The following is a 27561-nucleotide window of genomic DNA, read 5'->3' on the forward strand; positions in this document are numbered from 1 at the left end:
CGCCCCCCAGCCCTTCGCGTCTGCAGCCGAAGACCAAAGACCGCCTCCTCCGGCGAAGCAGCCGAAGTCAGGGAAGGAAAAACCCCGCCCACTCCGTCTTCTCTGCCCCACCCTGCCCACGGCCCCGGGCCATTCATGCCCTGTGCCTGGAACCTGAACCAGACCGGGTTTGTCTCCTGCTTGGAGATGGAGATTCTGTAGGAGGAGAAACGCTCAGACAGAAGCAGATCCCTCTCCAACTTCTGGGAAGGAGAACAAAAATGCTTGGCACCTGAACAGGATTAAGTTGTTACCTAAGGCAATGAAACATCTATAAAGATTCTTGCATGAGTGGATCAGTATTGTTGTGAAACAACATCACACTGGAAGACAGCAGGCCCTGACGCTTGTTGTGGATGGCTCCTCTGAGTTTTCACCATAGACTTCTGAACTGATGGTCGAAATCGCGCTTCATGAACCCAAGAACTTTTGAGGCTCTTCCGTTGGGAGGTTATTGATCACCGCCCATGCCAACCTGCCCAGATTTGGCGCCAAGCGACAATGAATAAAGAATTTCAAACCTTGTAGGATGTTATAAGGGCCTCAATTTCAATGGCAATTATGTCAAAACGTTATGTCATCTTGTAGTTTTCTAACGTCTATAATAAAAGTTCCATATCCGTGAGGCTCTTTCACTGATAAACGGAGGTTTATTTCCGAATTGCCCTCGTATTTTGTAAAAATGAGTTCACATTTCATTGTATTTGTCCACACAAGTCAACATGTGCAGGAAATCTGCTCCTAGGTGGCAAGTCCAATCAGGCCCCCAATCCATCTTCTGTGCTTCTTGCATGAGAAGCTAAAGATTTTCAAGCAAAAAACACAAAGAAAGTCCAGTTGCCTTTTGAAAAAAAAACCCTTTGGGACCACCTTGACCCAGATGATTGGGAATCTCCAGAGACATCCTGGGTCAACCTGCTAAACAGGAAACCCTCAAAGCTGCTAAACAGGGCTCTTCTCAGAGGTTCTGGAGATGAACGCCTGGCCTGCATCGTCTCTCCAACCGTTGCCCTTTCATCGCTCTTCAGGAGCCTCTCTTGGCGGTTTCAGCCTCTGAGGTTGGCGCAGCACCAACAGATGTGAGATTGTGCTGCTGGTGTGTAACTCAGGGGGAAAGAATTACAATGACCCAGAGAGCGCATGAAGCAAAGGACAGGAAGATGCCCCCCCCCGAGTTTGGGAATGACAAAAACAAAGCCATCCTTAATGCCTCTGCTGAACTGGCCTCCCCAAGCAGAGACATTAAGCCTCCTCCAGGGAGGAACAGACCAGGTTGGGATGAACGTCAAGGAAAATCACAGCGCAGTGGATCTGTTCCTTCCCTCAAAAGGAGGGGATTGACAGATCCTTCTCATCTCCTGATGTGGGATCCTCGGTCTTCTCTGACTTGGTCCTTTCCTTGCAGATGTTTCACTACCAAACTAGATAATGTTCTGAACCAGCCCTCTTCTAGCCTTGTAGTAAGGCAAACCCCTATTCAAAAAGAAGAGACTGGAGAGCGTCCAAGGCTAAAAGGCATCTGCCAAGATTTAATTACGCAGTTAACAAAAACACTAGAGCTTGTCTTCTCAAGCGGACAAGTTGCTTTCAGCAACCAGCCCCTCCCCAAACACTCCTTTTATAGAGAGCTCAGGGCGTGGTCTCCCTGTGCCTCCTCCCGAGGAGTCCCACATTCTTTCTTTGTTTGTTCCTGCTCGACTGCCTCCTGCGTCGGGCGTCCTTGAACAGGGCCAGCTGTGGGTCATCATCTTCCGCACTATCGGGCTCACGCAGCTGAGAAGAGGGCCCCGGCTGGGAACTCTGCCAAGCCTCCACGCCATCATCAACCGGTTCGTCTCCCACACGGTCCTCCTCCCCCTCATCTGAGTCATCCGACACATCTGAGCCGGCTGCCGAAACCACAGGCTGGCCCTGAGTCACAACACTATCCCGCACCGCAGGGCCCTTCCCCCGGGTCTGCCGATCCGGATGCGGTCGGGATGGGAACTGTTCGTGAAACGCAGTCACCAACGCAGGGGCATGAACGGCGGTCGCGTCTTCCCATGTGAAGTCCTCCGGCCCGTACCCTTTCCACTCGATCAGGTACTGGAAGCGACCTTTCAGCCAGCGGGAATCCCTGATGCTGGCGACCTCGTACTCGGGGGTGCTGCCTCCATCACGAGTTCCTGATGGGGGAGGTTCCGCTTGGCGAAGTGGACAGGCCGGTTGTTCGGGGACCAACAAGGACCGATGGAAGACGGGGTGCACGCGCAGGGAACGTGGCAGAGTTAAACGATAGGCGACCGGATTGATGACGGCCTCGACTGGGAACGGTCCAAGGTAACGGTGGTCCAGCTTCCTCGCCGGCCGAGTGGATGGTAGGTTCCTGGTGGACAGCCAGACCCGATCCCCCACCGATAGTGGAGGCGTATCCCTTCTCGACCGATCGGCGAACCTCTTGTAGTCGGCCTTGGCCTTCTCCAGCTGCCGTCGCACCAACCGATGGATCGCCTGTAACTCCGCCATAAATTCGTTCGCTGCCGGCTCCGATGAGTCCATGGGAGAAAGGGGGAAAAACCGGGGGTGATAACCCACGTTGGCCAAGAACGGTGTCATCTGCGTGGAGGTGTGCTGCGAGTTGTTAAAGGCAAACTCGGCTATGGCCAAATAGTCCACCCAATTGTCCTGCTGCAGGTTAACGTAGCAGCGCAGATACTGCTCTAAGATGCCGATGACCTTCTCGGTACCCCCGTCGGTCTGAGGATGATGCGCGGACGAGAGGCAAACCTTAATGTCCAACGCCCGCATCAACTCCTGCCAGAAGCGGGCTGTAAACTGGGCCCCCCTATCGGAGACGACTCTATCGGGAAGGCCGTGCAGCCGGAACACCTGTTGGATGAACATGCGACTAGTGGCGCGAGCTGACGGTAAGCCGCGACAGGGGATGAAGTGCGCCATCTTGGTCAACATGTCCACCACCACAAACACTGTCGTGAAGCCGGAGGATGGGGGTAGATCCGTCAGAAAGTCCATGGACACAGCCCCCCAGGGTCTCTTGGGTGTTGGCAAGGGCTGCAGTAAACCAGGCGGGGCCCCTGTCGCTGACTTGGCCTGCCTGCAAGGAATGCAGGAGGTGACATAAGACTGGACATCGTGTCGGACTCGGGGCCACCAGAAGGTACGGGAGACCAGGTTCAGAGTCTTGAACAGGCCAAAATGCCCCGCAGCCGGGTTATCATGACACTGGCTGAGGACGAGTCCCCTGAGTGGCCCTCCTGGAACATAGAGCCGGTCACGATAATACAGGAGTCCATCCGCGACCGACCAAGGCGAATCTGGCCCCACCTCTTCCTTCCGCTGAGCCACCCACGCCTCCTGCTGCTGCGCCTCCCGGATCCGAGCCCGTATATCCACCGGCTCCCGCACCGCAGCAAAAGACTCGACGGGGATCACTGTCCTGGGCGGAAGCTTGTCTTCCGCTCGGGTGTATTCGGGCTTTCTGGACAGAGCATCCGCTCTCTGGTTGTGCCCACTTGGTATGTACCGCACCCGGAAGTCAAACCTCGCAAAGAAGAGGGACCACCGGATCTGGCGTTGATTCAAATTCTGAGCGGTCTGCAGGCTTTCCAGATTCTTGTGGTCCGTCCGGACCTCGATCTGATGCCGCGCCCCCTCCAGATGATGCCTCCAAGCCTCGAACGCCGCCTTGATGGCCAGCAGCTCCTTCTCCCAGATGGTATAGTTGCGCTCCGAGGGGTTCAATTTCCGAGAGTGATACGCGCAAGGGAAAAGGGTACCGCTGGGCGTCGTTGCCTGGAGTAACACGGCCCCAATGGCAATGTCGGAGGCGTCCGCCTCCACGACAAACGGCCGTTGCGGGTCGGGATGTTTCAAGATGGGCTCCTTCATGAAGGCGTCCTTCAAAGCCTGGAACGCCTGTTGTTCGGGGGCGTTCCACTGGAACCGAGTCTTCTTCTGCAGGAGCCGGGTGAGGGGGGCTGTCAAGGCAGCAAAGCCAGGGATGAATGTCCGATAGTAGTTGGCAAATCCAAGGAGTCGCTGAACGTCCTTCACGCGACGCGGGGGTTGCCAACTCTGCAACGACTCGACTTTACTCGGCTCCATGGCGATGCCCTCAGGAGAAATGCGGTGACCCAGGAAATCGATGGTCACCTGGTAGAACTGGCACTTCTCCAACTTGGCAAACAGCCGATGTTCCCGGAGGCGCTGCAGGACCTGACGGAGATGCTGATGATGCGCTTCACGCGACGGGGAGTAAATCAGGATGTCGTCCAGGTAAATCACGACAAACTGGTCCAACAGATCCCGAAAGATATCGTTCATAAAATGCTGAAACACAGCGGGGGCGTTGGTCAGGCCAAACGGCATCACCGTGTACTCGAAATGTCCATAGCGAGTACCAAACGCCGTCTTCCACTCATCACCCGGCCGAACCCTGACGAGGTTGTAAGCTCCACGCAGGTCCAGTTTCGTGAAGATCTTAGCCTCCCGGAGTCGGTCCAAGAGCTCGGGGATGAGGGGCAGCGGGTAGCGGTTACGCACCGTGATGGCGTTGAGTTTCCGGTAGTCACAGCAAAGCCGTAACTCGCCCGACTTCTTTTTGACGAAGAGCACGGGCGCAGACACTGGCGAGGACGAGGGCCGGATGAAACCACGAGCCAAATTCTTTGTCAGGAAGTCCCGCAATGCAGCCAACTCGGGCTCCGACATGGAGTACAAACGCCCCACTGGGAGAGGCGCATCAGGGACTAGATCAATGGAACAGTCATAGGGCCTGTGCGGGGGTAATTGGTCCGCCTCTGACTCGCTGAACACATCAGCAAAGTCGGACAGTTCGGGAGGCAAGGAAACCCCTGAGGAACCCTCCACCTGGCCGGCACAGATATGGCGGGTGTGGTCCACGCACTGCAAACTTGGGAAGGTGACCAAGTTCTGAGACCAATAGATCTGTGGATCATGCGCCCGGAGCCACGCCAGTCCCAAGACCACGGGGAAGTGCAGATCCGAAGTGACGTAAAACTGAATGGCCTCCACATGGGTACTGATGGCCATACACACGGGTTGCGTGGCGGCCGTAATAGGCCCGGACAGGAGCACTCGACCATCGATGGTCTCCACAAGCATGGGCGGATCCACTGGACACTGGGGAACAGCCCATTTGGCCACAAAGGCCGAATCCATAAAGTTAGTGGTAGCCCCAGAGTCAATTAAGGCATGGACCGGAATCCCCTCTGGCTTGCCAGAAAGGATCAGACGTGCCTCCAGAATCAAATGCCGTGGAGGTTCACAGGCACCGTCGGAACGGCGTCGCTCGGCGTGGTCGTTGTGGGTCGCCCGATCTTTCACACCGTCTAGATCGGGCTCGGGCCGTTTCCCGATAGCAAAGCAGGGGACTTTCTCGGGGCAGGCTTGGTCACTGACGCCCGCTGATGCTTCTTCGGGCAAGAAGCAGCCAAATGTCCAGGGTCCCCACAGTAAAAACACAACCCCTCCGATCGTCGTCTGTCCATTTCCGTCACCGATAGACGGGACCTGGCGGCACCCAGCTCCATTGGCTCCTCCCTCTGGACTGGGGGCTCACGCACAACAGGGGCGGCAGGGGTCTGTGGGGTGGCACGGCGACTCTTACGCTGCTGCAGCCGGGCATCGATCCGCAGACAAAGATGGATCAGCCCATTCAGGTCTGAGGGAATGTCCACGCGGGCCAGCTCATCCAACATCTCCTCTGACAAGCCATCCTGAAAGGCATCCACGAGCGCAGCCTCATTCCAGGCGGAATCCTGGCTAAGCAGCCGGAAATCGCTGATATAGGCCTGTAGAGGGCGCTGACCCTGCCTCAAAGCTTTCAGGCGTCGGGTGGCAGTCTGCGCCTTAATCGGGTCCTCGTACATGAGGCGCATATGGTCACAAAACCCCCCAAAGTTATCCAACAAAGGGCTAGGCTGTGCCAACAGAGGCGTGCCCCAACGAGCTGCATCTCCCGACAGAAGGCTCAACACGAATCCCACCTTATCTCGGTCAGTGGGGAAATCAGCTGCTCTCACGCTGATATAAAGCTGGCATTGTCCCAGGAAGGCAGGAAACAGTTCTGGTTTACCAGCAAATTTATCCGGCATAGCTATCTGACATTTCCTCCTGGGTGGGGGTGCAGCATGTACCTGAGCTTGCAGTTGTGCCACCTGAGCTGCCAGCAAAGTGAGTTGCTGGGTGAGCTGGGCATTCTCGGCAAGAAGCTGCTCCATCGTAGTAATAAGGGGTGGGTGGCTGAAAGCAAACTGTTCTGAACCAGCCCTCTTCTAGCCTTGTAGTAAGGCAAACCCCTATTCAAAAAGAAGAGACTGGAGAGCGTCCAAGGCTAAAAGGCATCTGCCAAGATTTAATTACGCAGTTAACAAAAACACTAGAGCTTGTCTTCTCAAGCGGAAAAGTTGCTTTCAGCAACCAGCCCCTCCCCAAACACTCCTTTTATAGAGAGCTCAGGGCGTGGTCTCCCTGTGCCTCCTCCCGAGGAGTCCCACATTCTTTCTTTGTTTGTTCCTGCTCGACTGCCTCCTGCGTCGGGCGTCCTTGAACAGGGCCAGCTGTGGGTCATCATCTTCCGCACTATCGGGCTCACGCAGCTGAGAAGAGGGCCCCGGCTGGGAACTCTGCCAAGCCTCCACGCCATCATCAACCGGTTCGTCTCCCACACGGTCCTCCTCCCCCTCATCTGAGTCATCCGACACATCTGAGCCGGCTGCCGAAACCACAGGCTGGCCCTGAGTCACAACAGATAACATCATCCCTACTAGAAGGGAGAGGAGATTGCTCTCATTTTTACGCACTAGTGGTTTGCCCTGTCAGTGTTCGTGGGGGTGTTGTTGATTGTTTATTGTTAGCTTGTTTATACTAATAATTGTTCAATTGGGAGGTTATTTACTCAATTGTTGCTCTCGTGTTATTCTTGATGGTAATTTTGGCTGATATAGGTGTTGGTTGCTGCTTAAGAGCCGTTTTGTTATTCTTGTTTACTTTTAGGGTTTTGGATTGTAGACATCTGACTGTCCGAGGGGCAGGCCACCAGTAATTCTCTGGCATTTTTTGGTTTTGGCTTGATCTAAACATGATCACAGTTTCCCAGTTGAAAGTGTGGTTGCATATATCCAACTGTTGTGAAATGAAGGTGGTTAAATCATAAAGTTATATCTTCATTATAACTGCTAGCTGACGTTCAGGGACACATTCTGCTGCTCTTCTTCCTGTTTCTCCCACGTAGTGCTGTTAGAGGCCTTACAGTGTATGTTGCTTAGCAGGCAGGTGAGAGACTCGAAAAAGAGAAAGTGGAAAACCATGCAGGACGGCTGAAAAATTGGGGGAGTTTAAAGAAAAGCTGGTCCCCTGTGTCTCCTGGAAGTATTCAAAGGAAAGGGCAGGTGGGATACACACAAACACACACACACACCATGGACAGATGGAACCAGGGGCTCGCTGGCCCTTGGAAGGAGGCCACTGGAGGTGGAGATATGGGAGGGGGCCACGATCTCTGAGGGATCCAGAAGATCCTTGGGAGAGCAGCTTGCAAAGCTTTGGGATACGAGGAAAGAGGCGGGGCAGGTGCTTCAGCTGGGGACCCCCTCAGTTCACCCCGTTGTTCCTTGAACCTTCTCCTTTGGCTGCTTCTGATTCCCATCACTATCCTGCAAGCTGGAGGTGGCTTGATTCTTTTTCTCCTCTTGCGGTGGGGCCTCTTTAAAATGACACCCCCTTCCCGCCAGTGGCAACTTTACCTCCCCTGTTTGTTAGGTGCCTTCTGTAACCCTTTTCCCTTTTAAATAAATGATCTTTCTTTAACTGAAATGTTCCTTCCTCAGGAAACCGGTTCTCCACAGATTATTTCCTCCAGTCGCTCCATAAACAATAGTGTGTAAAGGATTTTTGCCATATTTTGTACCATAAAAATTCCCAGGCTACCCAGGCAAAACTGGGAGTTCCTTTCCCTGGCATGCAAGCCCAAGAACCAGGCCCGACAGGTGGAAAGGAGAAAGACTTTTATTTAAGAAGCAAGTTCCACAATGGGACACCCTTGCTCCGCAGTGGACCCCCTCTTTTAAAAAAGCACCCATTGTCATGAACCAGTCATGAAAACACACATCACAATACCCCAATCGTTCAGGAGAAGATACGACATTCTGTACAGTCATAACAACAGGCAACGTTTGGCTAAAGCTTACAAGATATGGGGGACCTTGAGCCTGGTCAGTAACATTCTTCCCTGAGCTATTTGATCCTGGCATCTCGACCTTCAGAATTGCCCTCTCTATGTGCCAGATCATAAACAATAACTACATCAATATATGAATTAATATCAGTCTCTGAATACATAAGTTAAAAAACATGAAGCTCAGCTATCCCAGGTCAACCGGTGGATAATCCTACCAATAAATGCAAGTCTTCATGTTCACAGCGACCGACCGTTGTGTGTAAAACAATAAGGAATACATCCATACATGCATAGAAAATACTCTCTCGAGGCATAGGTTAAAATAAACTAAAATATGCTCTCCCAATGCTCCCAAATAATAATAATAATAATAATAATAATAATAATAATAATAATAATAATAATAATAATAATAATAATATAAAGTTGGAAGGGACCTTGGAGGTCATCTAGTCCAACCCCCTGCTCAGGCAGGAAACCCTATACCATTTCAGGCAAATGGCTGTCCAGTCTCTTCTTAAAAACCTCCAGTGTTGGAGCATTCACCACCTCTGGAGGGAGGTTGTTCCACTGGTTAGTTGTTCTAACTGTCAGGAAGTTTCTCCTTAGTTCTAGGTTGCTTCTCTCCTTGACTAGTTTCCATCCATTGCTTCTTGTCCTGCTTTCAGGTGCTTTGCAGAATAGCTTGACTCTCTCTTCTTTGTGGCAGCCCCTGAGATATTGGAATGCTGCTATCATGTCACCCCTCACCCTTCTCTTCAGTGTTCCTCCATTCATCTCTGTTAGTGAGAATTAAATCCAATATGGCTAATCCCCTAGTTCCCTTCTCTACTTTTTGGGAGAGAAAGTTGTCTGCTAGGTTTGACAGGAATCTGTTTGATCTTCCACTTGGTGCAGAGTTTGTCTCCCAGTTGATATCAGGGTAATTAAAGTCCCCCATTACTATTGTGATGTGCTTCTTACATACCTTAGTTAGCTGACTAGCAAAAAGTTCATCTATTTCCTCTGCTTGGTTGGGTGGCCTATAGTATACACCTATGGCAATGTCATTTTTCCCCCTTTTATATTGACCCAAATGCTTTCAGGTTTACAGTTTTCGTCATTGTTGTGCTCTATTTCTGTAGAGATAAAGTTATTTCTTATATATAGAGCAACTCCACCTCCTCTTTTGTTTAGTCTATTTCTTTTAAATAATTTAAATCCCTCTAGCTGTGTGTTCCATTTGTGGGTTTCATCCCACCATGTTTCTGTAATGGCAACAATATCATATCCGCCCTCATTTACCTGAATTTCTAGTTCACCATGCTTACTGTTCATACTCTGCGCATTGGTGTACAGACATTTGAGTCCTTTATGACTGACCCTGTGTTTACTTGCTACATAACTTGTGTGGTGTCTAAGTTCCCCTATTTTCTTAGATTGCCGGGGACAGTGATGTTCTGTATCAATTAACTCACTGTCCCCTTTGTTTAGTTTAAATATTCCTCCAGAAAAGCTGTGAATTTATTGCCAAGTAACTCAGTCCCTTTCTTGGATGGATGCAGACCATCTCTTTTGTACATTTTTTCATTGGACCAGCTACAGACATCGTGACTAATATAACCAAAGCCTTCTCCTTTACACCACTCCTTTAGCCACATATTAAATTCTGCTATACCCTGGCCTTTTCCATTTTGCTCCTTATACATTGGTAAGACCTCTGAAAAAGTGAGCCTACAGCCTATTCTGCTGAGTTCCTGCCCCAAGCTCTGGAAATCATTAAAGAACTGTTTGACACATTTTTATACCCTACCCATGACGCAGATTCCCCCCTCCCCTATCGCACTCAACCCCCCTTCCCCAATCATCCGATAACTAATCCGGACCGCCTAAAACCACTATCCCTCCCATGTACCAGGAAGCCCCTTTGTGCACATCCTACCTATCACCATCTAACTTTCTGTTAACAAAGCTCAGCTCTTATAGTTATTTCTGTATTTCCTCTGCTTGCGATTTCAGCTAGCGAGCAACTTCTGCTTTTCTTATTTGTATATAGTTTACTTGTCTGAGTTTATGACTTTCGGGTGTCTTCTTCTATAGATCTTTAGACTCATTAGAAATTTCTGAATAATAATCTACTTCTTTCAATGTTGTCCCAGGAAATGCCGGGTTTTGTCTTTTGTTTTGGGCATGGTGTGCTAATGCTAATTAAGCACACAAGACACGTAAATCTTTTTGAGATCTTTGCTTTGCAAAAGAAAAGTCACTTGGGATTAAAGTTTCCAAAGCAAGCACAGAGATTTGTTCTAAGGCCGTGGATTTTAAAGGGTTACAGTTGGAAAAATCATGACATTGGTTAGTCAGAAGCTGGGTACAGAAAGTGAGCAGTGTGGCCTCTAGGCAAATATGAGCTGGTTGGAAGGTACCTTATGCAGCCAGTTTCTCTAACTTTCACAGCACCACTGGAAAAGAATTTGGCAATTGAGTTATTTCAACTTAATACTCTTTGTTCTCGACAACCAGGAAGATCAGTTAATGCAAACAGAATTGGCTGTTGCAATCTGCTCCAGCCCATTTCTTATCTTCTCTGTTTGCAGGTAGACAGTATAAGTAGCAACAGCCATAGGGAGAATGATCAGAGGCATTGGCTTTGCACACCACCAGCCATCCAAACACCATGGGGAATGGATGGATCTGGAAGGGACCCAGCCTCTCCATGCTGCTGCTGGTGACTCTTCTTCCTCGGACTTCATTGGCTAATTACACCGAACCGTAAGAGGCTTGTTGGACCTTCTTGTCTTCCTTTTTTCCTTACCAAATCTCCACTTCCAGCTTTGTCCTTCCTTCTTCTTCTTTGCAGGTTTGCAAGTAGGAAATTCACACACTCAACAGAGGAGTCATTGTATGGCTGGTGCCCCAGTGTAGCAACAGTTGGCTTCCTAAGGCTCAGAGGTTTAGAAAAAGCAACTGGAGACCCATCCACAAACTGTTGAGGCCAGAGGAAGCAAGCCTAGCATTCTCATGAGTAGCCCGAAAGACATTTAATTAGTCTTTGTAGGCCATTGAAAGCTAGTTAGAGGCCGGATGGGTTTGCTACGGCTATGCAATGCTCTATATTAAATAAATAAATAAAAATAAAAAAAATAAAAAAATAAAAATAAATATATGCTCTTAATAAAAAAATAAAAATAAATATATTCAAAGGCAAAAAACTGGGAGTGATGGGGTATTCAAGCAGCTCATATCTGCAACTTTTTAAAGCAGCCATGTCTCTTTGCAAAATTCTGCGGTTGAAAACAGCACACTCCAAAGTTCCTTTGGGCATTTCAATCCAGAATGCTTCACAATTGTCTTACCTGGTAGGAATTTATTCCACAGCCCAAATGTGAGAAGGAAAATTCAGATTAGGGACTATCACTACCCCTTATTTCTAGAAAATTTTGCTGGTCCCATTTTGTTGAATGTGACCAGGCATGTACACAAGCAGTAGCGTAAAGATGATTTAATTAGGGCTCAGTAGTAATATTTTTCTGGGCTTCCAAAATTTATTGAACCATGGCTAATCAGGTAGATCCAAAATAACAACATACTTTGGTTATTCTAATGCAGGTCCAAAATCCAGTTTAGTTACATTTTGCAAAGAGTTAATGATTCAAACAAGTTTGATGGCCTTTTGCCCAGAACAGAGCAGAATGGTTTTTCTAAAGGTTTCAGGATTTTTTTTTTTGCATGAAAACACATGAACTTTGTGACTAGAGAGTTTAGCTCTCTGGATTGTACAGGAAGTTAATTCAAAAATCATAAGATTTTTCATAGAATTGTGGGGAATCATGGTCTATATGAAAGTTTTTTTCCTCCCTAACATCATGTGCATTATTCATTTGGATATTGGTATTCTCGGTTATTCTGCTCTGTTCTGGATAACTTCTGGAAGCTAAGAGTTGAAGTATAATATTGAAAAGGCTCCATCTATCTCTCATTTATTAATCATATAGCTATGCAGTGCTTTTTTTGTAAAAGAAAAAGGTGCCGGAACTCACACATGTCATACAACCCACCTTGCCTACCCTACAAGGTTCCATCCAAAAAAGGTGTCGGAAATCCGTTCTGAGCGTTCTATTACAAAAAAAGCCCTGCTATGGTTTCTGGGACCCATTTTATATTCAAATAGTAGTCAGTTCTGGCTTTTATACCTTTGTCTTGGGACAGATAAATCCACAGGCCATTTTATTTTATTCCCCAAGTGATGACTGATTGTAAAAGAGCAATATCTTACTTCAATTCTGTTTGCAACAGACTTCTTGTCAAGGATGAAACTTTGGCAGCTACATGCCGCTGTGTTTCAGCTTGCCTTTAGAGTAAGGTGGGGAGGTGTTACTTTTGAGTGGGTTAGATGGAGAAAAGAAACTTCTACATGAAAGCCTAAAAGCGTTTCAAGGGCAGCATAACAGGCAGGGGTTTGAAGCAGACGGTTCCCGTAACAAAATGAACTCGATAATATGGACTACGTAAGACGTGGCGGAAACCTATTGTTTAAGTCTATGAATTTGTGTTGGAACCTCAGAGTTAGTGTTGCTTTGACTTTAGTTATACATCTCTACAATTTTCTTGCAAAATCAATTTAAAAGTCCATGGCAAAAATTTAATCACAGATCCAGTCCAACTACATTTGATTTAGCATTTTTCAAAGCACCCGAAGGACAAGAAGCAATGGATAGAAACAAATCAAGGAGAGAAGCTACCTAGAACTTCCTTCCTTCCTTCCTTCCTTCCTTCCTTCCTTCCTTCCTTTCCTTTCCTTTGTTTTCTTCCTTTCCCCCTCCTTCCTTCCTTCCTTCCTTCCTTCCTTCCCTCCCTCCCTCCCTCTTTCTTTCTTTCTTTCTTTCTTTCTTTCTTTCTTTCTTTCTTTCTTTCTTTCTTTCTTTCTTTCTTTCTTTCTTCCTTCCTTCCTTCCTTCCTTCCTTCCTTCTTTCCTTCCCTCCCTCCCTTCCCTCCCCTTCCTTTCTTCCTTCCTTCCTTCCCTCTTTCTTTCTTTCTTTCTTTCTTTCTTTCTTTCTTTCTTTCTTTGTTTCTTCCTTCCTTCCTTCCTTCCTTCCTTCCCTCCCTCCCTCCCTCCCTCCCTTCCCTCCCCTTCCTTTCTTCCTTCCTTCCTTCCTTCCCTCCCTCCCTCCATCTTTCCTTCCTTCCTTCCTTCCTTCCTTCCTTCCTTCCTTCCTTCCTTCCTTCCTTCCTTCCTCTGTCACAATGACAAAACTGATAATTAATCCATCAAGGAAGTTATTTTAGCTGCAGGGGTGGTGACTTCCTGTAGTGAAACCTACCCTGGTCACAGGACATCCGTGTCACTCACTTGATAAATCCTTTTCCCTTTCCTGCATTCCAGGCAATACTTGATCCTGGTGCCCTCTGTGATCCACACGCAGACCCCTGAGAAGGTTTGTGTCCAGATGCTCCATTTCAATGAGACCTTGGCTTTGAGCATCACCGTGGAATTTAAGGACAAGAACATAAACTTGACTGAAGTGAACATGATGGTTGAGAAGGACATCTTCCAATGTATTTCCTTCCAGGTAGGAATTCCAGGGTGTTTTATTTGGGGGGGGGGATGATTACTGGCAGGGGTCCAGGAAGTAAAGCAAGAGGTTATAGATGCTTTCAATAGGAACTGCGAAGAAGCCTCACACTGTTACCCTTCTTTCTTCTCCAGCTTCCCAAGTTGAAGCATTCCTCAAGCAGTCCTTCAGGACATCCCTCAAGGTTTCGTGGGGCTACAGACCATCCCAAGGTCCTTCTCAGGGTGGCACTGAAGGGAAAAATGTTGAACGTGACACAACAAGAACCGGTCATAGTCAGAAACCCGAGTGACCTACTTTTTGTTCAGACAGACAAGCCCATTTACAAGGCAGGACAGGAAGGTAAGTGAGGTCCTCCCAGTGGAAAAATTGTAGAGGTAGAGGTATGAACACAATTGGGATCAGAATTTCCATTGCTGAGCAACTTAATTGAGTCATGCCTGTGTCAATGCTGCTAACATCACATATTTTTGCATTGACAACAGATGGAAATGTAGCCATCTTTTTCCTTTTGCTTTTAGAGTTAGATGATTTATTTTTATTTATTTATTTAATTTAATTTGTATACCGCCCTTCTGCTAGGAGGGTGGGGATGTGAATGAGAGTCCAGCTAGACATAACACTACACTTAGCGTGAGAATCAAGGTTATTGAGCTCAGAGCTGATAAAGAATTGGTGGGCTGGAGAGCTGGAGAGGAAGCCTGCACTTCAAGCTAATTGGGGAAAGTGATTTATGACTGTTAATTGGGGGAGGGAATTGTGCTTTGATACTATGTCCCCAGGGGAGGAAAAATCAGTTTTTGGCTTCAATTATGTAAGTGCCAATATTATGCTACTTGAATAAAAGATCCTTTAAGGTAAACAATGCATCGAGTTTCATCTGTTGGAACCATGACAGCCTGATTTTATTATCTTTTTTTCCATGGTTCTTAAGTGAATCACTTAATCTTTGAGTTACAAATGTAATACAGCCTGCCAATTAAATTTGTAATCCGAGGATTTGTTTGATCGAATCACGTTAAATGAATGTGATGACTCCCTTTCTCCAATGCATTCGCTAATTGAATGTGAAGGTCGCTAAATGCACATGAGGTATCTCAAGGTGAGGAAGACTATGGGGGTTTGGTGCTGGATCAGGCCACCCAAGTCCCAGTCTCCCAGTCCACTGAGATACCTCATGCTCCCCTGGGGTCCCCACAATTGCTTCCCCCTCATCCTGCCCTGCTGGGTCTCCAGAGACTGGGCCTGGTTTGCTAGCATCCCATAATCCACTTACTCCTCCCCACCCCATTTCCCATGGCTTTACTGAAATAGGCAGGGGCCATGTTGCAGTGTCTCTACGATCAGCCGTAAGGGCAAATGACCACTGTGAGGTGGTTTGCTTTTTAAAATGGTTAATAGGCAATTTCTGACAGCAATTAGAAAGTGAGGCTTGCAAACTTAGTGTCCTTTAAAAGACTTCATTGCAATCACAAAGATAGCTGATCCCTTTGTCTCTGGGCACTCCAATTTGTGGAAAATCACTGTTCTGCCAGGAGTAGCCATCTGGAGCACATGTGGGCTGTTGTGTAGCGGGTTCTTTGGTGCAGGAATGAACATGAGGTAAATGAGTACAGAAAAACTCATGGTTTATTTCTTGCAGAATCTGAACTGGGGAAATGGCTGCAACTAGCCTCAATATATAGTCTAGCCCCTAAGTGGCAGCCAATAGGTTTGAAGCAACCATTGTCACCTAGGGATACCCAATAGCAGCACTGGAGACTTGTAGTCTGGGTTGCTGGAGAGCCGTTAGCTGCTACAGCAACCCACGTGGTATTACTAATGAGCCCAGTACATAACACCCCTCCCCTCTTAGATCAGACAATATTAACACAAGTTAGTCTTAATGCAATTATCAAGACTCATTATCAAAACAAACTTAAATAATAGTAATAGGAAAAAAAACCCATATAGGTTACAATGTTGTTAAACAACGTCTGAATGAATAGGCTTCATTGACAGCACACTAGACAGTTACATCATAGCACCTGAATGAATATGCCTTCATTGACAGTACGCCAGACAGTTAATATCATCACACTAGTTTCTGTAGTACAGTGGCAAGCTGCAATGCAACAATATTATAGCTCTTTATTTTACAATGTAATCAGCAAGATATGAAGGAGGCTTGTGTGCCCTAGTGGAACGTCTTGGAGTTCCAGTCACTTTGTGGTCTACCAGCTTACCCAGTGGGCTGGGTAGACCTGTGTCCCTTGGTGCTCCTGAATCAAGGGGATTAGATGCTCTCTGGCTGGCCTCTCCAGGTTGGCCCACCCCAGAGTCACACTGATCAGCAGAGTAGACACAGCGGTTGCTGAAGTCTGGTTGGCTTGCTCCTTCAGGGGATCCATATTGCATTCCTGGACTCCCCACTTCTCCCTCTGGTTCCTCCTCAAGTCCTGAGAGTCCATTTGAGGACTGGCTTGGCTGCAGGTTTGAGGACCTTGGAAGGGACTTATGATGCAATCCTCACTTAGTGGCCATTCTGGAAACCGTTTTCTGAGTTGATCAATGTGGCATCTGACAACTCACCCTCCCTCCAACCCCAGTTCATAAGACAGGGGCCCGGATGCTTTGGTAATTTGACCAGGAACCCACAGATTCCCATACCATAGTTCCTGGCCCAAACCCAATCGCCCATTTGCAGCCCCCTAGGGGGTTTTGGTTAAGAGGATTCTGCTGCCACTCTATCTGGATGCAACCTGACCAGTTTAGTGATCAATCGCCTCCCCCAACGTAGTTCTGCAGGACTTTTGCCTATAGCAGTGCAGGGCATAGAATGCTGGCAGAGTAGAAAATCTGCCAATCTGTGATGCCAGTCACCTGTGACAATGCGCATGTCTGATGAGATTAGCTCTAACGAAGGCCTGAAATTCAGCAGCAGTGAATTGGGCCCCATTGTCTGAAACTAAGACATCTGGCAGCCCATGTGTGGCAAAAAGTTTTCTCAGCACCTGGATAGTCCTAGCAGTAGTCATGTTAGGAACTGGAATTACTTCCAGACATTTGGAGTGGCTACCAACTATTATAAGGAAGAGCTGTCCCTGAAAGGGCCCAGCATAGTCTATGTGAATCCTAGACCAGGGAGTGTGCGTTTTCTCCCACCTGTGAACTGGAGCCTGTGGCATTTCAGGCCTCGATTGCTAGCATGTATAACAACCATGGACTTGTGCCTCAATGTCCTTATCAAGGCCAGGCCACCAAAGGTAGCTTCTAGCTAAAGCTTTCATTCTGACAATGCCTGGATGGCCTTCATGTAATGACTGTAAAACCCTGTCTCTTAGGGAAGTGGGAATTATGACTCTGTTTCCCCATAAAATGCACCCCTTGTGGGCAGATAACTCATGCCTTCTGACAAAATAGTTCTGAAATTCAGAACCTGGGATTTTATCCAACCAGCCCGTGTATACCCATGACAATATTCTACTAAGTGTTCTATCTGTGGCAGTTTCAGCATCAATGTCCCCTGCATGGAAGGGGAATTCAGGTAGGTCCTGTATGGACAATATTCTAGCAGCTAGAGCTGGATCTGGTTCCATTAGTGGCAGTGGTAGTCTGCTGAGGCCATAAGCATGGCCCATTTCTTTACCAGGTTTGTGAATCAATTTAAAAGTGTATGCATATAGAAAAATAGACCATCTCAGCATTCTTGGTGAAAGTATGTGGAGGGTTTGTTTGTCTGTTGTGAAAAGTCCCAACAGAGGTTTGTAGTCTGTAAAGACTGTGAAGTCCTTGCCATATAAATAGTCATGGAATTCTTTTATTCCAGCAACAATGGCTAGGTCCTCTTTGTTAATCTGAGCATAGTTGCGCTCGGCAGAGGACAATGTCCTTGAGTAAAAGGAACCTGTGTTCCATTCCTTTCTATGTAACTTATAACTACCCCCAACCCAAAGGGAGATGCATCACATGCAAGACATACTGGTTTAGACTCTTTGTAGTGAGTTACAGTGGACTTTTCTGACAAAAGTGCTTTTAAGTCCTGGAAACTTTTTTATGTAAATTAGTCCATTTCCATGGAGCTTTCTTATCTAGAAGCATGTGGAGGGGCTCTGCTAGTGCAGCCTTATGAGTTAGAAAAGTGTGATAGAAGTTTAGGAGGCCCAAGAATGCTTGTAGCTCTTCTTTGGATCTAGGACTAGGAGCTATTTTAATAGCCTTCACTTTAGAATCAGCAGGCTGAATGCCGTTAGCATCAATTCAGAAACCCAGGAATTCTGTTGAAGGAACCTCAATACTACACTTGCTCTTTTTTAATTTGAGGCCTGCTTCGTGAAGCCTCTGCAAAAAAGCTCTGAGCCTACTTGCTAGCACTTCTGGGAATTCCCCGGCAATAAGAACATCATCAAAATAAGGGCAGATGCCCTGAATACCCTTAAGTGTATGCTCCATGATTCCCTGGAAAATGCCAGGTGCAACACTGACTCCAAACTGTAAGTGTTTAACTTTGAAAGCCCCCCTGTGAGTCACAATCGTCTGAGCCGCAGCTGTGGCCTCATCAACCGGCAATTGCTGATAGGCCTGTGCTAAATCAAGTTTAGCAAAGATAGTACCCCCTTGCAAGGAGCCTAAAATGTGGTTGACCACAGGTACCAGGTAAGCGTGTTGCTTGAGGGCTCTATTTAGAGTGCATTTATAGTCAGTGCAAATGCGAATTTCCCCATTGGCTTTAAGTGGAGTGACTATAGGAGTTTCCCACTCCCCACCATCAACAGGCTGTAAAAGGCCCTGTTCTACAAGCTTATCAATTTCTGAATCAATTTTCTGTTTTGAGGCAAAGGGGACCCTATGAAGCTTAACCCTGATTGGAAATACATTGGGATCTAGCTTAAATGAGATAGGTGGGCCTGTGTATGTTCCTAGGGCTTAATCAAAAACATCTGCATATTCCTTGCATACTGACGCAAGGTCTACAGTTTGTGTCCGGTTGATACCAGTAATCTGAATACCTAAGGCATCAAACCAATCAAGTCCAATGAGACTTGTTCTCTGCCCCGCTACTACTATGACATCCAGGTGCCCATAAAACCCCTTAAATTTTACCGTCAAAATGGCTTCTCCCTTAATTTTAACTTGAGCATTTTGAAAGTCAGTTAGGATTATGTCTGAGGGCCTTAGTTTGGCCCAATTTATACTGCACCTACGCACAAAGTTAAAAGTGTCTTGAAAAATAATTGAGACTTCAGAGCCAGAGTCCAATTCCATCTTACATGGAACTCCTTGTAGCTCTACCAAGAGTTTAGGTATGAGGGGGCATTGGGCCCTGGTGTGGTACATGCTTCTACTGCTTCTGAAAAACCCCACACTAACCAGACCCTGGGCCCTAGTACCTCTCCTAGTCGATTCTTCCGACTGGTGTTTGGGTGGCTAGTCTCTCTGGCAGGCTCTGCAAACTGCTGTGATGTGGCCTGTCCTTCCACAAGCTCTGCACTTGGCTGATCGGAATCTGCAATCGGCGTGAAAATGGTTGCTGCCGCACCCTTTATATCTAGGTAAGAGAACTGCCTTGTAAGTGTTCTCTTGCTGCTGGCTGTTGTGGTGTTGCACGTTGGGTTGCTTTTGGAGTCTGTTGATTTCAGGCTCTTCTTCCTCGGAAGATTCTTTGGTGCGTTTGGCGTCCTTGTGGTGGACCGTTTCTTCATGCTTTGTCATTTTGGCGGGCTGTACTGTTTGAACTGTGCTCCTGGCAGCTTCGTCAGCCATTACTTCATCTTGTGCTTCTGAAAACGTTAAGTTCGGTCTGGCAAAGAGTCTCTTTTGAAGCGTTCAGTTCCATAGACCGCAGATGAGCTGCTCTCATAGTGTCTCTTCTAAGTTTGAGAATTTGCATAGGCGAGCAGCCTGCCTCAGGCCCACGATGAATTCTGAAGCTGATTCACCAGATTGCTGCACTCTCTGGTCGAACTTGAACCTCCAAGCCATTTCAGACATCTTGAGCTGGAAATGTTCGGTTAGCTTCTTTCTGAGGTCTGCGTAGGAGACTGATTCTATCAGCATCGGAGCAAAGAGGTTCTCGGCCAAATCAAAGGTTGCTGTGCTGCATAGGCAGAGTAGCATTGCGGCCTTCAGTCCTTCTTCTGCGATCTGATTTGCCCGGAGGTAATTTTCTACCTGGGACAGATAGGATGGCCATTCCTCTGGGTGCTTCACGTCGAATTCTCAAAGTCTCCCGACCTTCGGCATTCTGTCTTTGCTGGTTCCTACATTTTCTTCCAAATCCTGCTTCCCAGGCTCAGGGAATGAGTCCACTGAGTATGAGGTCACTAGCGTAGCTTGCTAGCTGACCTTGGGGGGGGGGAAATGCCTTTTCCCTCCGATATGCACTGCCTTCAGCTCTTTTTCAGGGAAGCAGGATCCCACCTTCGTCGCCAGTGTTGTGTAGCGGGTTCTTTGGCACAGGAATGAAGACAAGGTAAATGAGTACAGGAAAACTCATGGTTATTTCTTGCAGAATCTGAACTGGGAAAATGGCTGCAACTAGCCACAATATATAGTCTAGCCCCTAGGCAGCAGCCAATAGGTTTGAAGCAACCATAGCTGCCTAGGGATAGCCAATAGCAGCACTGGAGACTTGTAGTCTGGGTTGCTGGAGAGCTGTTAGCTGCTCCAGCAACCCACGTGGTATTACTAATGAGCCCAGTACATAACATGGGCAATCTCCTGTCCTCTCCTTATCCAGAGCAGTTCTAAGGAACTGATAAATGTGAGGTGTTCTCACGATGAATCGTTAAAGGTGCTTCCAAGCAAAGGCATCACGCAGAGATGCAATCATATTTAGCTTTATTCATGATAGATCAAAGAGAAAGAAATAAAATAAAATAAGCTAGTATTACATGACTAAAATAGAGGTTAGGAGTAGAGATAGAACTAGAAGTAGAACTAGGAGTAGAACAAAGAACAGCCCCTCGTGCAGAGGTATTTATGGGGGGTCTTGGCCCCTCCTTGACCATAAAACACTCTCACCAATGGGGCTGTGGGTCCGAGACCCTTGGCTCATCAGTGGAAGCAAAGAAGCCTCTTTGCCTCCATCTGATGACCCTTTTGGGGAACTGCCAATGGCTGGCACTAATCACCTAACAATTCCCCTTCTTGCCAGCCAATGACAGGGACCAGTGAATGTATGTAAGGGGCGAGCAGGTGTCATTGACATGCATAAAAACATTCAGAAGGCCAAACACAAACGCTTACACAGAAGGTTGTGCCGGTCAATGGGAACAGGTTTGGTAAACAGATCAGCTATCTGGTCAGCTGTATTACAGTGCTCAACATGTATAAAACCCTTTTTGGTAAGCTGCCTGACATTTTTGTAGCGTATGTCTATATGGCGAGATCTAGATCCTACTGCATAAGCCTCCGAGATTGCAATGGCAGCTGTGTTGTCCTCTAGAATTTGGATGGGCAGAGGGGGAGATGCCCAGATGCTTGTTATCAGCTCATTGAACCAAGTCAAATCATTGGCCGTGTCTGACAGGCTGGCAAATTCAGCCTCGGCCGTGGAGCAAGAAATAAATTTTTGCTGCCTAACATTCCAATGTACTGGGCAGCCATTTAGCAATATGAGGAAACCGGAAGTGCTCCATCTAGTTTTGGTGTCGCCAGCCCAGTCTGCGTCTGAGTAAGCGGAGAGCTGGGCCGTCTTCCCCTTCTCTGGTTCTAGCATAAGGAGGGCATCAGCTGTGCCCTTAAGGTATCTAAGCACCCTTTTAACAGCAGTCCAGTGGAATTCCTTTGGGTGTTCCACGTGCCTGGACAACAGATTCACAGCTAAAGCTATGTCAGGTCTGCTCCAATTGCTGATGTATAGCAAGGAGCCAATCACAGATCTGTAAAGCGTGTTATCTGTGAACTCAGGACCGTCCTTATGGGTGTGGTTGTAAAAATCGGTTTGCATTGGGCTATGCGTAGGATTAGATTCTGTCATTTTTGCATTTGGCCAGTAATTCCTCTATCTTTTCTTTTTGAGATAGAGCGAACCCCCCTTTAGTGGCCAAAATATGCACACCCAAGTACTTGTCAACCCGCCCCAAAGACTTCAGAGTAAACTTTTCTTCCAGGGCCTTGGCAAATTCATCACACCCTTTCTTGTTTGGCCCTACATATAATAGATCGTCCACATAAACTAACACCCGTTCTGTGGTACCCTTGGAATTGCGTGTGAAAACACATTGATCTGCATGAGATGTATGGAAACCAACTCGTTCTAAACTCTTTCTAAGACAGTCATACCATAATTTCCCTGACTGCTTAAGACCATATAACCCTTTGTGAAGCAACCATGTATTTCCCCCTTCTTGCTGGTAGCCAGGTGGGGCCTTCACGTAGATCTGCCGGTCCAGGTTGGCGTGGAGGTAAGCCGTCTGGATGTCGAATTGGAAGACTTCTTCTCCCAGAGCGGCTGCAGTCACGAGGGCGGCCTTGACGCTCTCTGCCCGGACGGTTGGAGAGTAAGTCTCCGAGTAGTCTTCCATATAACGCTGAGCGAAGCCCTGGGCTACCAAACGGGCCTTATACAGGTAGAGGCCATTGGCAAGTGGTTTGGCTTTGTAAACCCACCTTGTGCCAATGACTTTCCTCTCCTTTGGAGGTTGCTGGGGGGTGAAGACCTTAAGTTGTTTTAAGCTCTGCATTTCCTTCTCCATCGCGAGCTGCCATTTCTCTTGCTCTTCGATGGGCAGCTCCTGGATGTCAGAGAAGGATTTTGGGGTGACCACAATGCTGTTGACAGACGCTATGTGGCCAATGTCAATTCTCTTTGGCGGGATCCCTTTGTTGGACCGCTTTGACCTCCTTACCTTCTGCCACTCACCGCTCTTTTCTTCCGCGGGTCTCTGAGGTGTCGCTGGGGGTGAAGACGGCGTGTCTTCCTCCGTGAGACTGGACGCATCTTCATCTTGTTCCTCACTTTCGTCAGTGGCAGGGTACAAGGTCGCCTCTGGTGATGTCGCGGTCGGTGTGTCCTTGCTGGGTCGGTTGGCATATGGGCTCAGATCATTTGAGTGGATCTGGGTCCAATTGGAATTCTCTTCGAAAGAGGCAGATTGGGAAGTCACAGGCCTGCCCCCTTCTCCCAGGAAACGATAGGCCTTGGAGCCAGGAGCATAGCCCAAGAACCTTAGTCTCTGAGAAACAGATCTTCCCTTCTTCCACAGCTGCTTGGGAATGTGTACCCATGCATAGGAACCGAACACGCACAAATGTGCCAGATTTGGTTTCCTACCGTGAACCAGGAAATATGGGGTCTGGTTCACAACACTGCTCCAGGTGCGGTTTAAAGTATAGTTGGCATAATGAATTGCCTCCCCCCAGTATGATTCTGTGACACCCGCGTCTGCAATCAGACTACGCATCATGGTTTGCAGGATTCCATTCCTTTTCTCAGCTACACCATTTTGCGACGGGGTGAACGGTGCAGTTAGAAAATGGCGGATGCCCTTATGCCTTACCCAGTCCTGGAACTTCTGAGACATGAACTCAGCCCCGCGATCGCTCTGCAGTTGTGTGATCTTGGTCTTGTACTGGGTCTCTACGAAGTTGTACAGCGACTTTATGGCGTCAAAGGCTTCAGATTTGTCTGTGAGAGTATACACGTGACCGTAACGTGAAAAATCATCAACGGCAGTGAGAAAATACCTTTTCTTTCCTAGGGATGGTGTAAAAGGCCCAACCAAATCAACATGTACTAGTTGGTAAGGGTGTTGAGTCTTACGGGATGACACCTTTGATATAGGAGCAGCCTTCCTCTTTGTTTTCTTGCAAATGGCACAGTCCAGAAACACGTCACAGTCCTTGAGCTGGACTCCCTCAGCAAATTCTCCCATCTTTTTAACTACAGGGAAGCTTGCATGTCCTAGCCTTCTGTGCAATAAGTGGGCACACGTATCATGAATTGGCTTCCCCATTGACACTCTCTTGGCTCTTGTTGCTTTGAGTGTTGCTGTAGGTGCCTGCTGAGATTCAGGCTCCTTGCCCACACTGCCCTTGGAAAGCCTTGGGGCAGGTTGTGGTGCCTTAGGAGAAAAATATGGCAAGCCATTTATTATTGTAATATTTCCAATGACCTTCTGGTCTCGGGTGACATGACCTCCCCCCTTGCGAAATAAGACTTCCACCTTGTCATCGTCACACAATTTGGTGATGCTCAAAAGGTTGTTGGCTATAGAAGGCGCGTGCAAGACACCTTCTACTTTTCCAAGTCCAGGTACAGAAACAAAACCCTCCCCAACAATTGAAGCAGTATCACCATTTGCAACCTTGACAGATGAGGTAATTTTCTTTAACCTTTTTAAACCTTGACTCATATTAGTAATGTGAGAAGAAGCTCCAGAGTCCAGTAACCATAAGTCAGTGGAGCTATCAGCCTTTGTTGTGGGGGTGAGGGAACAAGTATGCAGTGAATGTCCTTTGCCCCTGCCACGCCCCCTTACTTGCCCCTTCCCTCTTACTTGATTGGGACCACGTTTAGGGGCTTGATGTTGATGGGGGAAGTCTTTCTTGAGGTGCTCCTCAGAGCCACAGATGAAACATTTAAGCAGAGCATTAATTTGCTCTGAGTTGTGGCGCCCCCTTCTGGCTTGCTGAGTGGTGACTCTAGCGTATTCTCCAGCATTTCTCCTTCTCCGATCTTCTTCAATCAGTCTCCCTGTGAGGTAGGACAGATTTATGTCTTCCCTCTTGACCGCTTCGAGTGAAACAATGAAATTGCTCCAACTCCTGTCTAGAGAAGTAAAAATTATGGAGAGCATGCTCACATCAGACACAGGAAAATCTCTGGAAATCAATTCTGCCCTGAGTGCCTTTAATTTTGCAAGATGTTCAGGCATGCTGGCACCAAATTTCAGTTTGGTTGTATAAAGCTCAGTTGTATATCTGGTGATGGAACCAATGGTATCGCTGTTGAATAATTTGAATAACAGTTCCCAGACCTGAGCAGCTCTGAGACCAGCTGGGATGCTAGGGAACAAGTTATTGTCCAGGGAACTGAGTAGAGCAGAATAAGCCTGCAAGTGTCGCAGCTCTTCTTGATGTCCCCATGGGGGAGGGGGTGGTTTTCGAACCATTTGTAAAATCCCATGCTTTAAGAGATATAGCTGTATATCTTTACTCCAACTGCTATAATTTTCTCCTGCTATTTGCAGTTTTTTAAAATCTCTAGGAAGGTCTGTGACTAGAAACTCTGACACATATTCAAAGAATTCTGAGATGTCCATTGATGTAAAAGGAAGCGGAAAAATGCTTACTCCTGAAGCCGTTTCTTCAGTGAAAGGGGTCACTCTTTTTTCTTGTTGCTTATTTATTGACTCCAGATGGGTGTGCCCGGAAAACATGTGATCCGGGGGAGGGCGTTGTTCAGGGTTTCTCCCTTCTTACCATGAGGCATTGGGGGGGCGGAGCCCAGATTTACCAGCCCGGGGTTGTTTGAATGGATCCTCCCGAGAATTAAAACCACATGGATTTTTATCAATGCCTGTTTTGCCCTGAGGAGCCCATTGCTGGTCCTGAAGACCTGAAGAGAAGGTGGGAGGCCGCAGGGGTTGATTGTTGGGAGGCTGCAGGCTGGATTCCCCCCGGCAGTTGGGCTCTGGGGAGAGGATGGGAGGCCTTGGAGGGGGGGTGGGCACCCCCGATGTCTGTTTGGCCGCTGTCTTGCTAGCCTCAAAGGCAGTGGCCAGAGCTTGCATGGCTGTCTGGAGAGCCGTTGTAACAGTTTTGGCTGGACAGACATCATTACTATCATAGCATTTTAGGCTTTGTGGTGGGGAAAACTCAGGATTTTGCATGCTGTCTTGGCTGGAAGCCAGGGATTGCATGTCATTTCTGCTGTATGCCAAGGACTGCAGGCTATTTTGGTTGGAAGCCAGGGATTGCTGGCTTTCCAGACTTAAAGAGTCTTTGTTAGACCGTGTGGGGTTATAGGGGGCCGCCATCTTGTTTCCTGTTCCAGACCATGTGGGCGGAGCCATCTTGTTTCTGCTTGTCCCAGGAAGTTGTAGCTCACGGCTGGGAGGGGGGGTTCGCGCCAAAAGTCCTGGGGCCCCGGGGTCACTAAGGGTGGCAGGCGCCATATTTGGGAGCCTCGTGGTCTCTTCGGTTTCCTGGGCTGCCTACCCCCTCCCTTTCCCCTGCATTGCAAGGATCTCTTTAAGCAGCTCTTCACGTTCCTGTGCAGTCAGTTTACTCACGCGGTGTTTGGTTTCAGCCAGGTCCGTCTCTGCAGCATCTGAGCAGCCTTGGACAGTTTGCAAACCTTCTATGCTCTCCTCTGTGGCGTTCAGTTGTAGAGAGGCATGTGAAGGGGTCCTGGACGCTCTGCTGGATCCTCTGATGGAATGAAGGTCATTTGCGCTTTCATCTGCAGCTGAGGTAGCTTCAGGGACTGAAGCCTTGGATGTAGGCAGGGAGGCTGTCTTCGATCGATGACTCCTGGTCACGATGGGAGAAATCCTGCCATCTGTTATAAATGGATTGGTGCCGGGCCTTTCAGACATCTCGTTGGCTGGTTCCTGGCTGGCTTGGAAGCTTTCCTTTAAACCATGCTCTGACTACCAACTTGTGAGGTGTTCTCACGATGAATCGTTAAAGGTGCTTCTAAGCAAAGGCATCACGCAGAGATGCAATCATATTTAGCTTTATTCATGATAGATCAAAGAGAAAGAAATAAAATAAAATAAGCTAGTATTACATGACTAAAATAGAGGTTAGGAGTAGAGATAGAACTAGAAGTAGAACTAGGAGTAGAACAAAGAACAGCCCCTCGTGCAGAGGTATTTATGGGGGGTCTTGGCCCCTCCTTGACCATAAAACACTCTCACCAATGGGGCTGTGGGTCCGAGACCCTTGGCTCATCAGTGGAAGCAAAGAAGCCTCTTTGCCTCCATCTGATGACCCTTTTGGGGAACTGCCAATGGCTGGCACTAATCACCTAACAATAAACTTACTTGGTCTTTGTTGCTGTGGTTGATTCCACTTTTGCAGAGATATTTTCAATTTGCCATACCTCCCCAAGATGTCTGCACTGGTTGCTGCTAGGTTTTGGAGGCCAATTCAAAGCCCTGAATGCCTTGGCCCCCAGTTACTGGGAGAACTGCCTCTCTGAACAAATCTGTCTGTGAGAGATGGTACACAGGTTTAAAAAGGAATGGAGAAAGCAGTCAAAAAGGATCACTACCGTATTTTCCTGAAAACAAGACTTTTTTTGCCTCCAAAAGAGGCACCAGGTCTTATTTTTTGGGGGTGTGTGTGTGTCTTTTTCACTCACCTCACACACCGACAACCCTGCCCAGCTGAGCCATTTCTTCTGGGGCAGAAGGAGCAGATTCATTCTGCAGCTGAGAATGGAGCTCCAGCATGCATTTTGCAAACAAAGGCCTTCCGGCAAGGCCACTGCAATCAGTGCTCAGCTGCAGAGGCCTTGCAGAACTGAACTATGGATTCAATCCTTAGCTCAGTTCTTGGTGCAATGAGAAAGGCCTCTGATTGCAAAATGCAGGCTTGGGGACGCTGCAGAAGAAATGGGCCAGTGAGGAGAGACCTGGTTGCAAGGCTGATTTTTAGATTGATTTTTAGATGTGTACCTTGCCTCCAAATTAGGGCTTATTTTGGGGGTAGGGATTATATTAGGGCTCACCCCCAAAAATCAAGGTAGGGTTTATTTTCGGGGTAGGTCTTTCAGGGAAACACAGTATGAGCATGACAACAGGTCCTATGGATACCACTAATGCAGCAATTGCTTGC

General features: G+C 47.8%; 1 protein-coding gene across 1 annotated transcript in view; it reads left to right on the plus strand.

Moving 5' to 3' along the window:
* Positions 1-10755: 10755 nt before the first annotated feature.
* Positions 10756-27561, plus strand: part of LOC310633259 (alpha-2-macroglobulin-like) — a gene marked incomplete at its 3' end in the record, with an annotated part of 65346 nt that continues 48540 nt past the window's right edge. The window contains exons 1-3 of the mRNA XM_083350957.1: positions 10756-10990; positions 13602-13788; positions 13926-14133. Coding sequence (XP_083207083.1) covers positions 10896-10990; positions 13602-13788; positions 13926-14133 — 490 coding nt within the window. The 5' untranslated portion in view covers positions 10756-10895. The remainder of the gene's footprint in view (positions 10991-13601; positions 13789-13925; positions 14134-27561) is intronic.

Source organism: Vipera ursinii (genome assembly GCF_947247035.1).
Source record: "Vipera ursinii genome assembly, chromosome: 2".
NCBI classification, from domain to species: domain Eukaryota; kingdom Metazoa; phylum Chordata; class Lepidosauria; order Squamata; family Viperidae; genus Vipera; species Vipera ursinii.